The 13,645-nt window shown below is 41.2% G+C and overlaps 1 protein-coding gene across 6 annotated transcripts in view; it reads left to right on the top strand.

The window, feature by feature from the left end:
* The window catches only part of hivep2a (HIVEP zinc finger 2a), a 117,663-nt gene extending 104,953 nt beyond the window's left edge, over positions 1-12,710 (top strand). For all 6 annotated transcript variants that reach the window (XM_014336030.2, XM_005929891.2, XM_042224033.1 and 3 more), the window contains 6 exons: positions 2,687-2,862; positions 3,745-3,846; positions 6,004-6,889; positions 7,136-7,244; positions 8,671-8,778; positions 9,622-12,710. In XM_014336030.2, the coding sequence (XP_014191516.1) occupies positions 2,687-2,862; positions 3,745-3,846; positions 6,004-6,889; positions 7,136-7,244; positions 8,671-8,778; positions 9,622-10,332 (2,092 nt within the window). In that variant the 3' untranslated portion in view covers positions 10,333-12,710. The remainder of the gene's footprint in view (positions 1-2,686; positions 2,863-3,744; positions 3,847-6,003; positions 6,890-7,135; positions 7,245-8,670; positions 8,779-9,621) is intronic.
* The last annotated feature ends 935 nt before the right edge of the window (positions 12,711-13,645 follow it).

Here is a 13,645-nt window from a genome sequence, read left to right as displayed (position 1 = left end):
CACACACACACACACACACACACACACACACACACACACACACACACACACACACATATATACAGGGAGGGGAGTTATTAAATGCAGCAGACAGTGAAGTAATTCTCTGGTGTCCCCAAAGGACACTTAAGAGGAATAAGTGGATGAAAGCACACAAACAGAGTGCACAGGAAAGACAAACATATGCACACATACACTCACACAAACAGACTATACCTTAAAAAAAAGAAAGAAACCTGAGGTGAAATCTTTCTCTATGACAGAAATCCATTAAGTGCAAATTTTGGCCGAAGAACCAGATCTTTTACTGGCTTTACGTTTCGCCGTCAGTCAAACGTTTCAGTAGTTTTGAAAGTGAATCTGCTTTTATGATCTTACCGTGTGCCCTGAATAAAATAGAATAAAACGAAATAATCATCATAATTCATTTTTGGTAACTGGACACAGCTGTGCAAACGTCTCGGCTCAGACGAGCACTCAGAGGTATTTCCCAGGCCGCGGTGCAGTTGAAAGACAAATTTCCCCTCGCTGCTGCAGATGGATTGTTTGATGTACCTGATATTTGACCTCCTTTAACACATGAGGCCCTGAACTACACATTATCCACTTCTCCAGCCACTGCAGACACAACAGGAAACTATACAATCCTCCAGCAGCTTTTGCTACTCCTCCACAAGGATTTATTCGTTTTTTTCTTTAGTACAAAAAAACTGAACTAAATGCGATGCTTCTGCGGCAGAGCAAAAACAGACAGAATTTACCAGAATTTGACTGGTGGTTGGTGGTAACTTCCCTCCATGACTGACAGACTCAGGCAGACATGCACTGATCCCACTGCCAAGTGTCCACTCTTTCACTCATGTGGGATAGAAAATCACGACTGACAGCGATGCTTAAAAAAAAAAGAAATCTTGTAAAAGAATAAGTGGGACTGGCTGAAGGAATGTGGTTATCTTTTTTTTTTTAGAAAAGATGATGAACAACAAAGCCAGAAGTGGAACGCTCCAGTGGTTCCCGTTTTAGCTTAAAACAAAGAAAGGTTGCATCTGTATAGAGGTTACGACCAGGTCAACAGAATTCACAGGGATAATAAAAGACAGCAGGCTTGTTTTCTGCTTACATTAATCATGGTAATCATCGTGAGACACAAAGTAATCTGTTGCAGCTTACTACAAACACACGATGATCAGCTGTGGCAATAACCCCCGTGGAATACGCCACCAGCTGCTTCACAGCGTGCTTCGAAAGCATCCCAGAAGCGGCTCTCCGCTCTCCATTTTTGACAGAAGCTGCGTCAAGATGTGCAGAGCTGATGAGCAGAGACAGGCGTGGCAATGATATTTATTTTCAAAATAAAAGACTTTGTTTATGCCAAATGTGTGACTTGAGATTGTGCAAAAGACAGATGAACAATCAGAGATGTAACATCACAGGCAAACACCTGGTGTATTCCTCAGAGTAAAACTGATAATACCTGACAATATGTTGGTGCCCCTAAGCTGCCAGAACACCTCTGACCCTTCAGATCTGTTAGACGTCACTGGGACCTCTGTGGATTGTGTTTTTCACTGGAATCATTCGAGCAAATGCTCAGCTTGTGGGATTGTGGTAGTGTACAGGCCAAATCAGTGCCTTGAGTCATTCCTGAGCATTTTTTTGAGGGGTGTGGGTGTATTGTCCTTCTGGTGTCCATCGTGTCACCAGGGGTTATTGGTGGCATGCAGTGGTTGGGTAATGAATGGGACTAACCTCAGCTTTGAGGCAAGCAATTGGAAATGACTGCAAATGGAAATTAAAAATTCCACGGAGTGACATATGATAAGGTGTAAAATATAGCACTATATGAACCATCCCAGCAGGGGTGATGGGATTTAAACATGAATGAATGGTTACTGCAGCCTCTGAGCCCTATGATGCATCTGAGCAGAGGAAACCTCATTTCAGTCTTATTTAACCAGAACCTCTGTGTCAGCAAGCATCTGTGTCTCTGACTTTGACCTCTGACCTCTTTGTGGTGAAGGACAAAGATCTTCAATAACCATGAATAGTCCCATATGGAAAAGAAATAGTAAAAACTTATATGTGATTAACTCATGAAAGTGGCCACTTTCGCATTACTTTCATACATTGTTTTAGTAAGTATCCAAAACATACAAGTTTCATTATATAATTTTTCAAGGGATCTTATATCTGTTTTCACACTTATATGCTTTTCATACAAGTTTCACACAAGACAGATACAAACTTTATAAGATTTATATATATCTTTTCCATATGGGGTGTCCAATGAAGATTGGAATACACGTTTCATATATTTTTTAATATAAAACTGGATTGGTGTCTTCCTCTGTGTGTGTGTTAGCATTGTGCTGTATGTGTGTATCCGTTTACTGCTTCACCAGCCTTTAATTGTCCCGCTGGGAAAAATAAATTGTGATGAAGTGAACTGAATCACAGCCAACCGTAGAGGGCTGTCTGGCAGTTATATTATAGCAGTACATTATTTATCTTTATACTGTATACATAAGCATAAATAACAACTGTGGCAGGACAAAATTATGATATTACAAGTAAAACCCACTTTCATGGCTTCATTGTTAACAATTGTTTCTGCTATTGTGTTAACAAAGTGCCTGTTTTGCAAAAATGTAAAAAACCTAATCGCTGCACTGTTTCTTTCCTCCAGCTATAAATCCAATGAGGACTACGTCTACGTCCGCGGTCGCGGACGAGGGAAATACATCTGCGAAGAGTGTGGCATCCGCTGCAAGAAGCCCAGCATGCTGAAGAAACACATCCGAACGCACACCGACATCCGACCCTACGTCTGCAAGTTCTGCAACTTTGCATTCAAGACGAAAGGTAGGGCTTCTTTTATATTGTGTTTTGCAGCATGCTATGAGCAAGCCTGGCTACAGTCACTGTGCAACTGCAACCGTCCTTGCAACCCGCCTCCGCCCTAGGTGCTTTTTCGTATCTGTTGTCGCTGATGTCTGCTCTGATCGGGTTTTGCTTCTTTTGCATTTATAGTGTCGAATATAAGTTAGTGGAGAGGAAATGAATCTTCTTTTGACTACAGCGCTACTGACTGAACTATGTTTATCTCTGTATGCAAGTAATGCAGTGACTTATTAAGGCCGGGGTTTGATTTATTTTATAACTGCAGTAACCACTGGATATTGTAGATCTCCATAAATATCTTCTAAACTTTCTCCTTGACCATCACAGTAAACCTTGTAAACATTTTTCCAGGTGTTAGCAGCTTTTTACGGCAGACTTTTAGTAGGAAAACTCTTAAGGGGCAGCACTAAGTGGTTAAATGAATGAATAAAACATGCAGAAAGGCTGTTTTTCTGTAGCTGTGGTCAGCAGGAACCTCCATCATATCAGAGGTTAAAGATGCTGACTACCCGATATGTGATCTTTAATAAAAAGCCATTATCCACGGGATAGATTTTCAAATTCATATGTAAAGTATGCGTATCTTTGGATTCTATACATTCTGCCAACTGAAGCAGAGTCCAGACAGGTTGAGTAATTTTGTTATTAAATTAAATTTGTTATAAATTATATATTATTTGTAAATTGCAATCTTGCGGTCTCACTCTTTCATCCGCTTCTATTTCCATTTCATCCTTTCTTTTACAGTCTTGTGTTGATGCAGCCCAACAAGCTGTGGTTTCCAGTAAGACTAGTCGAAGGGTCATTAAATGGTGTTTGTGCTTGTGTGTGCGCATTTTGCAGGAAACCTGACGAAGCACATGAAGTCTAAGGCTCATATGAAAAAGTGTCTGGAGTTGGGAGTCTCCATGTCTTCCGTTGAGGACACTGAGGCAGACGAAGGAGGTAGGAGACAAACACACTCATGCATTTACACATACACACACAAACACTCACACACATACACACACACACACACTTCTTGAGCTGGACTACATCCTGCTGTCTTATTGAGTGCAGCCTGCAGAGCTCTTGGCTCGGTGTAGCTGTGCAGAGACAATTAGTGTAATGGAAAGCAGAGCTTATCCTGACAGCCAGCATCCATGTCAAACAACCACACCTGACACACAAGCTGACTAAAAAAAATATTTTAAAAACACCTCTTATGGCCTTAAAATACTCCAGGAACAATTTAAAGCTACAGCTTAGAAAAAGAAACAAATATTAGCCAGTCAACCTCGGTGACGAGGTTCATGAGGATACGCCACAAGGAATACGCCGTGCTATTAATCTGCTGATGTGGAAATAATCTGAAAATTATTACTGGCGAACTTGTCGTAGGCTGATATTGACGAATGAATATGATTTTTCCATGAAATATTCATCAGCTGTCTCTCGGGGCTGTGGTCTCGATTTCCCGTTAATCTCCTGATGACTTGATAATGAAGCTGGAAATTAGTGGGATTATTTTTATAATCTACGGAGTTTTCACCATTCGCAGTTATTACTTTCAGCTGATCTTTGCTACACTTTGTTCTTTAAACATCTGAATGGACAGCATCTTGGTATCTAGTTTGCTCTTGTAATGGATCCACTGATTCTCTATACCTCTCTATAGCTAATAACTAATTATTTAAGCAACCAAATAAACAACAAATAAAAAATCAAGTATAAAGCATTTATTGTCATATCTGACTGACATACCAGCGAGAGCATCTCTCAACCAATCACTTCAGATTTCTATGAAAAAATGTTTTACGAATAAAAAGTGTAGGTTTTCTTTGCATAATTTTTGTAAAAGCGGATGAACTGAGCCCTTACCATCATATTTAACCAGAATGGGACTGGTAGCTGGTGGTAACGCCCCACCATGTAGACCACCAAATTAAATGTAACTATGTTTTGGCATGCCATTTAATTGGGATATGATCCCACATATACACAGGGGGTTTTTGGGGAAAGGGAGCGCTACAGAAATCCAGTGAGTGAGTCACTGAGACATAAACACTGGTGGTTTGTGAGAAACTGTTGTATATAAGACTAACTGGAAAAGTAGTCCAATGTTAGTGCAACTGATTTCCGCTGAAATAGTTGCTTAAATACGATTTATTAACTACTTCTTCCTTGTGCTGCATATGGGGGGAAAATAAAATGCTGATGGAATTTCTTTCTTTTTCTTTTTTTTTTTTTTAGATCAATTTCATATTTTTCGATCTCTCTCTGGACAGATAAGAAGCTCTGAACAACAAAAACATGCCTCTGTTTCAACTTGGAGTCTTTTGAAAGTCACAAAAAGCAAACAAACTTTTTAATTCCCAGAATTAACGTTTTTCAGCCAATCGTCTGGCTGCATTTTAAAGCGTTGGTTACCTGCCAGCAGTAACTTTGCTGCTACTATACAATAAGACCCTGCCAACATTTGGCTGTAGTCCATCCTGTGGGAAAAACCAAAGTGTTGAGGGTTTAAATAACTTTCTTTTTATTGTGTTTTATTGTTTTGAGCTGGTGGGAATGAGATTTCATTGGTGTTTTGTTTTACACCTAAACTCTGTCACCTATTAATACAAACCATTTCTCTCTCCACTCATTCTTCTGTTCTTCATTGTCCTTTTCGTCTCCTTCTACCTTATTGTTTCCTCCTCCTGTTCCTTTTACTTTATCCTTTCTTTGTCTTCTTCCTGTTTCTCTCCTTCCTTCTTTCTACTCCTTCTGCTTTCTTTTCTTCTTCCTCTGCTTCCTCTGTATGTTTCTTCCCACTCTTTTTGCTTCTGCTTTTTCTCCCTCATCTCCTTTATACATTATTGTTGTTGTTTCTCGTCCATTTTCCCCTTTTTTCTTCCTCTTCCTGTCCTTTCGTCCTTATCCCTGTGTCTGTATTCTGTCTCTTATCTTTCCTTCCATTCTTCTTCTTCTTGCCTTACTACTTCACCTTCAATTATTTTTCCTTATCTCTTTTTCATACCTGTTTTTCACTCTTCATCTCCTGCTTATAATATTTTTTCACATCTTCTTCCACTTCCTCTTTTTCCTTCTCTCTCTTGCTGCTTTCTCCTCTTCTTCAAGATGTCGGAGATGAAGGCCAGAGGTCTTCAGAGAAGAATTCCAGAGGCGAGATGGCAGATCACCAGTTTTCAGACGCTGATGACTCAGAGGGTGGTGAAGAAGATGGTGATGAGGTGGATGATGAAGACGACGACGAAGAAGACTATGATGGTGACTCCACCCCAAAGACTCGCTCGCGCTCCACCAGCCCGCAGCCTTATGGCCTGCCCTCCCTTTCTGTCACAGCTGTGGCCGCCTCCCAACCTGTTCCTCACTTCTCTTACCATTCAGCATCCGACCTCCTGGGAAACAGCAGCAGGCCGCCTCTGTTTGGCTATTTCACCACCGTGCCGAGTATCCAGATCACACCGCAGGCTCCGCCTACCGACCTGGCCAGGCGGGAGCACAGTCAGTCAGAGTACCAGAGAGGCCAGCAGCGGTCGCAGGGTAGCAGGTTGCTGGTTCCACCCTCCTCCTCCTCCTCCATGGATGAAGACCTTCCCGTCCCCTCCCCAGATCTCTCCTCCCCCTCATCACGACTTTCCTCACCCGGTTTAGACAACTCTGGCTGCCCATCCCCCATTTCCCCATCCTCCTCACCCTCAGCCCGCCGTTACCTCTCCCCACGTCGTGACCTCTCACCCCGCGCAGGACACCTGTCACCCCGGCGGGACATTTCTCCTCTGCGTCACATCTCCCCTAAGAGAGACCTGGGAGCAGCAGGGGGATACAGGCGAGACCTTTCACCAAGAAGGGGACACCTGTCACTGCTTTCTCCCTTGTCTCGGCCCACGTCACCATTGGGAAGAGATTACAAGCGAGACCTTTCACCACGAGGCCGCCACAGGGGGATGATCCGGCCTGTGTCTCCTCGCAGAGGACTTCACCAACACCTTCACCACCAAAGGTAAGCTCAAATTCTGAATGATTTCAGCCACTTTGTTACTTAATGGTTAATGGTTTTAGCAAGTTCCAGGTCCGAAGAAGAACCTTTTCCATTTAATCCAGTAGCCCTAACTGATTCACTTAAATAGCTTAACAGCAAACCTCAGTTCAACTTAAAACTACTCAGTATCATTAACAGATAAACAGATGCACATTTTACACTTGATTAAGGTATAATGTGATATTTGTCCGTATTTGTGACCACCAGCCAGCAGAGCGGGGCGCGGGGCCTGAGGCTGAGTCATCAGACTGGTGCGCTGGGTCAGGGAGAGTTCAGCGCTCTGGGACGTCACACAGCCAGCACAGAAATGGAGACGGTAAGATTTTGTTCATGATTATGCTTCAATGTTTAAATATTTTAGCTCCACACTGACGCTGATTGGTGCATGGGACAGACAATGGTTTAACTTTAAAGAATAACATGGACACATGAGGGAAATTGGCCAGGAAAGGGACATAAGCAGTCTGATAGTTAGACTGTGAGCTTGAACCTAATGCATATTTTGGAAACAGGGTTAACAATTATATCAGATGAATTCATGAACGAGCATCTCTAGCACATATTTTGAAATTCTGGATCCTTTATTTAACTTATTTATATTACAACAAACGAGATCTCGAGAGTAATGCTGTAAGTTTTGATGAAAAATTACCTCTAGGTTATGAACATTGATGTGAGATGTGAAATTCTGAAATGTTGCTGCAAGCCAATTTGCAACCCAAATCCACCTCCTTTTCCTCTCAGTTGTCAACAGTAGTTCTCTACTGTTCTTGTTGCTGCTCATGTCAGAAGATATCTTCTCTCTCTTTTTAACAATAAATGTTCATAACTAGAAGCTTAGCTTGTTTCACAGGTTCTTTGGCTCAGATTTCTCTGTAAGTTTGCTTATGAAAATTATTAGTCTGGGAGGAAAATTTTGATCAGTTTTGTTCACAGAAATGGACTTCTCCTCACTTTCAGTAAATGCATGTTTGTGGTTTTGTTAAAAAACATTTGCCTCTCTAAAGTCTACCGTTGAGGTAGCGCTTTTGAGTATGCGGACTGTGGTTTTGATGTGAAAAACCCGAAGCGCAACTTAGGAATATAGAAGAAAAGGACAGAAAGAGGGAGCCAAGAAAGAAAGAACCTGACAGAGACGAAGCCGTCTGGCAGACAGAAGAAACATTCAGAGAGGATGAGGGAATAAAGAGCGAGTCAGATAGACTGAGAGGGTTGGAGAGACGGATGATTGAAGATAGGGCTGCTGGGTTTTGGTGGTAATGGGATCTTGGCTGGCTGGTGTGGTTAATAGCGCGGCTGTTTTTCTTCTTAAGAGCTCTACTTCAAACTCCAGCTCCTGCTGCTGGTCCCACTTAAACAAAGCGTGAAGCAGAGAGCGACTCTGCTTGGATAACTGACTGCTCTTCAAATAACTGATTAATGCTTTAACAACCATTTTTCATACACAAGAAATCTGAGAGAGCCTTCATTCTTTGGATTTCTTTGTTCTCGTACCAACACCTGTTGTCCAGCACCGTCGTGCATTTCATCAGGGTTCTTTCGTTTATTTTGTTACATAAGATTTGGATTTCCATTGAAAAACCTCCTGTGTGTGTTTATTGTAAGAAGAATTGTCCAATAATCATGTGTGTTTATGTTGAGGGCATGTGCTGCCTGTCAAAATGTAGAAGAAATTTTCAAGTAAACTCAGCAGTTTGTGATTATATCCAGCAGCATGTTTTCATTTTCATCTTCTCTTCCAGGAGCATCCGGGTTCACCGTCATCAGTGGATCAGGGTAGCCGTGGTAACCAGTCTAGTCCACCCCACCAAGTCCTCTTCAGTCACCTTCCCCTACATTCTCAACTACAGGTATCTTTTCTATTTTTTTTCGTATAATACAGATTTTGATTGTTTCACAAAAACTGTATGTAAAAGATGGACCTAACCACCATGATGTCACCGTCCTGTTTTAAAGCTTCAGCTTGAACCTTTAGCATTTTTTGGTTTTCCAAAGCCAGCTGTCACGAGCAAGAGGTGGATAGCAAAGTAGCCACGCATTAATCATACTATGCTTTATTGTTCATTTGATCGCTTACAAAATGAACATCATGTTCTATTAAAGACATGAAACTAGCTACTGAGGCTATAAACTCACCAGGAAAGTATTTCCTGCGGTGAGATGCATGGTAATTTTTTCTTGTTTGCAACCAGAAAAATCGCCCCCTGCTGGAGATTTGAAATAATGAAAGTTTAAGACATTTTCATCTTTTGCATGTCCTTAGTTAAGTAATATTTTATATATTTCATTTATTACTTGACTTAATTTGAGAAAAAAAGCATATGTTGTAAAAGTGCTCTATTGTTAAATTATTATTCCCATAATTATAAAGCCATTTTATACAAAAAGTTTGTACGTAATAATGCTACTTCTGCTAATTAAGTAGAGTTTTGTTATGTGATAAATAAAGGTTAAAGAAGACGATAACAATCGATCTACTTATCTAAGAAAACAGGTTTTTGTCATTTACAAACAACTTTTCTTCTTCTTTTAAAGATTTTTTTCTCCAAAACTGCAAAAGAGCATAAATGTTACTCACTTCAGAGTAAACAAGGACTGTTTTCAGTGGCATAAGTGCTCCAGTGGAGTATTTAGTTCAGTATAAATGGGATCAGACATTTAACACGTGAGTGAATTAAACGTTTCTCTTTCAGGTGCGCTCGCCTTACCCAATGATCCCCATCGGTGGAATCCAGATTGTACACTCTGTTCCTGCGTCCGTTAACACCCCTCTGGCCCAGCAGGGGGCTTTGCAAGCTGCTCGGATGTCATTGCAGAAGAGCATATCGGAGGACTCCATCACCAGCGAGGCACATTTCACCTCCTTTTCAGAGAGGGGCGGGCATGGAGCAGTAGTGGGAGAAACAGTGAGGGATTCAGTATCACCTCTCCGCTCCTCACAGGAGAAGGAAGGAGGAGGAGGCGTGAGGCAGGAGCAGGAGCAGGAAGAGGGAATCCAGACGTGCACAAATGCCATCGCCTCCCTCTACATTGACTCCAAGGAGTTTGCTGAGAGAGGAGGAGGTGGAGGCAGAGTGGATGACGGGAAAGACGGAAGCAGAGCGCCTTCCTCCTCTTCCTCTCCTTCAGCTTTGTCCCCAGACTCCCATCAACACCATTCGCCATCTCCCCACCCATCACCATCTCCTCCTCAAGGTCCTGGTATTCAGCACTTTAGCAGCCTGGAACTCAGGCCTCCCCACTCATCAGTCCCAGCCTCTCCTCACTCGCCCTCTTCCTCCTCATCCCCTTACCCTCCAAGCCCCGGATCTGACAGCCTGCAGCCTCCAATGGCATCCAAACTTCTCAAGATGGAGAGAGACAGAGAGGCAGAAAGCACAAAGAGAAGCAAAGACGTGTCGTAGTGCTGCAGAGGAGGACCAAGGGGAGGAGGAGAAACGATGGATGTCTCATTTTTTTTGTTTGTTTGTTTTCGGATAATAGGAAGGGATGAAGTGCAACAGGAGAGAGAAAAACTGACTTTTGCACACTTTACACACAATTTCTTCTCCCATTTTCTCTCTCTTACACACATAAAAACAATGCATACAAAGAAAAATGAAAGACTCAAACGGACCTCTTAATGTTCGTGTACAGCATGCCTGTTTTAAACGGGGCCTGCTCTCAGAGACTTTCTTATTTAAAGACTTTAAAGAGCATACACATGTACGGTAACTCCCACCAACGTGAGCCCGACCAAAATCTGCTAAAAACAAAACAAAGGACTCTAGTTAAACGGTACGACGAAGAAAAACAAAAAACCATCGGACAGCTACGTGTGTGCCTTTTCTTTAATCTCTCTATCTCTCTCTCTTTTTGTTTTGCTTATGTTCTTATAAGCAAACAAAGCAGGAAAGTAAATGTAAATAAAGTACAATACTATCACGTATCAGCTTTGTAATAAATGCAGCCCCCTCCCTCATCCTCCTCCCCCTTTCATCCCTGTTTTTTCTTTCTCTCTCTCTTTTTTTTTGGACACCTTAAACTTAAAAGTCTCGACAAACGATGTGAAGTTATGGATATGACTATTACGTACGGTTGCACTAAAACATATTTTTATATGAGTGAAATTTAAAAAATTGCTTTTTTGTGTACAGCAGCAATCCTATAATACTATTTATTATTATTGTTACCATGTTTCATAAATTGTACATTTTTTCTTAAATGTCGTGGATGCCTTTTTCTATGTAAAGCATGGGTTTTTTGCTATCGCTTACATTAGGGCGAGGATATGCACACTGTAATATGGCTTTTTATGTTAGACCTATTTATATACGTCTAAGTGAGCCCCCTCTACTTGGAGGTATATACACATAGAAGATTTACCAGAATATTTACCCAGCATATTAATACATATAGTATATAGAATCTATCAACCTGTCTGTCTATCTATCTATCATCTATCTATCTATCTATCTATCTATCTGCACTTAACATGTAGAATGACATTCACATTAAGGTTATGGTAGTCTGCTTGTACATTTTCTCTGCTGCTCTTTGCCTGCCCCCTGCTTGTGATTTTTCCTCTTTTTTATCTTAACTTTTGTGGTATTATGTCTTGTTTTTCTTTTGATTTTTAGAAGGCACAGATTTGCGCTCAGCATTAAGTGAATGCCTTCTTGCACCTTGGCTTTTTTTTCTTCTTCTTTTTTTGTGCTTAAATGTTGGTTTTAACTCTGCCCCGCCTCTCTCCATACACCCCCGCACTCCTCCCGCCCAACCGATGCATCCATCTGCAACCAAGATTAACATCAGGCAGAGGCAAAGGTAGCTCCACATTCTTGAATGAATGCCAGATATGTAAACGGGAAAAACATTCCAGTCCATGTAAATACCCAGTCATCTCCCCCTAAACTCACACATACACACATTTTTTGTTATGGATGCACATTTTTTGGGCAATGGCAATCAACCCACTGAAACTCTTACTGAATGGATTTATTTCGAGGGGGACACACATGCAAACACATGCATCAAACTTTCTGACAAATGCACCTTATATTTCTTCTGTGGACGTCCCGGTATTCATCGGTTTTTCTTTCCTTTTCTTTTGCAGCGAACTTTGAAAGAAGTGGTTAGGGGGAGAACTGCTCTGCGCTCTTAACCCTAAACTGTCTGAGAATATTAAGAATACATACAACAGTTGTGATTTTAAGGCTTTCTGCACTGCTTTTTTGGCCCGCCTGTGGTCCCTCTTCATCTCCTGGATATCCCTTTTGTAGCTAAGCAATATTTAGCCAAAACTCTGCTCACCAGCAGGGATTGTATTTGTTGCAAGGCAACAACAGCATACTTAAAAATCCTAAAATCAGGAGAAGAAGGGAGCGGTTGGGACAACAACTCTTTACTCTTGTTGACAGTTTCGGGCCGAGTCGGGCAGGCTGCAATGTGAGTGTGTATCTCTGTATTCTGTACCAGTGTGTATTCGACCAGTATATCCTCTTCTTACAATGTTTTTTCTATTTCGATCCTCTGTTATGTACACTTATCCTGATGACAATGATGTCTTTAAAAACTCTTTCTCTCTTTCGAAGATATCAAAGCACAAGTCATTGTATAGAAATGACAACAATACATAAAAAGGACAAAAAAAAGAGGTAAACATACATATAAAAGGGTAACTTTTGTGATGGTGTTCTGTGGAATTAATACAAATATCATGTATGACCCCAGTTGCAACAAGGAATCGCAGTAGAAGTGGAAGAAATGGATTGTTGTTTTCAAATAAATATGAATAGTATAATTTTTTTGTGTGCGTTCAGTTTGTCTTTAACAAGAAATTTTAATAAAATATTTATAAATGTGTCTACTTTGCGAAGTGTTGCTTATAGAAAAATATAGGAGGTAATTATTGCTGGACTTATATTTTCCCTCTTAACATCTTTTGACTCTCTTGCCTGTTTTTTTCACTTGCTCGTTTGGGACCCACTTGCCTTTCCATATGCACACATGGAAAAACCAAGGGCAGGCAGAGGAGCAGCTAAAACTCCAAAGAAAGCAGATATCAGATATGCACACAAGCTAATGAGAGTGGGTTGTAAAGCTGCAACCCACAATAGTTTACAGCCTGTTGTCTTGAAACTGTCATTTCAAGAGGTAGAGCAGGTCACCCACTAATCGGAAGGGTGGTAGTTGGATCCTTCACCCCAAGTTGCTATCTGATAAGGACTGTAAATGTTCAGTAGAAAGCACTTACATAGGGGGAAGAGGTAGTGGTTGAGTAGAAAAGCTTGTAGGCATGCTGTACAAAAAGTCAGTGCACACAGTTAAACAACAACAACTAGTACAATCAGCAATCAACCCTCGGGAAGTCCTTGAGAATCCTCCAGTGTTTCTTCAAGATCAATATCCCAGTAACAGCTGTCAGTACATGCAAATGTGCACATAAAATAAATCCGCTGTTCATAGTTCCTTTTCTAAATTGCTAACAAATGTATTATAAAAGAATGGTGAAACTTAAGGTTTTAATTAAGGAGGTCATCTGCATGCCATTGTTTTGAAAGATGATAATTTATAAAGGGGCCAGTTTTTCCCTCGATTTCCCTCCAAACTGCCAGGATTATATATATACGGTCGTTAAGTCTGACGTCACTAGCCGTGTCTGGGTCTAAACTCCGCTGCAGGTCCATATATCAAACGATCACTATGGCATTACTGAGAGTTGAAAAACTGTCTAAA

This window comes from Haplochromis burtoni, unplaced genomic scaffold (assembly GCF_018398535.1).
Source record: "Haplochromis burtoni strain Fernald_Lab_line unplaced genomic scaffold, NCSU_Asbu1 Contig_126, whole genome shotgun sequence".
Taxonomy (NCBI): domain Eukaryota; kingdom Metazoa; phylum Chordata; class Actinopteri; order Cichliformes; family Cichlidae; genus Haplochromis; species Haplochromis burtoni.
The sequence above is the reverse complement of the archived record's forward strand: the minus strand, read 5'-3'. Positions and strand labels throughout refer to the sequence as shown.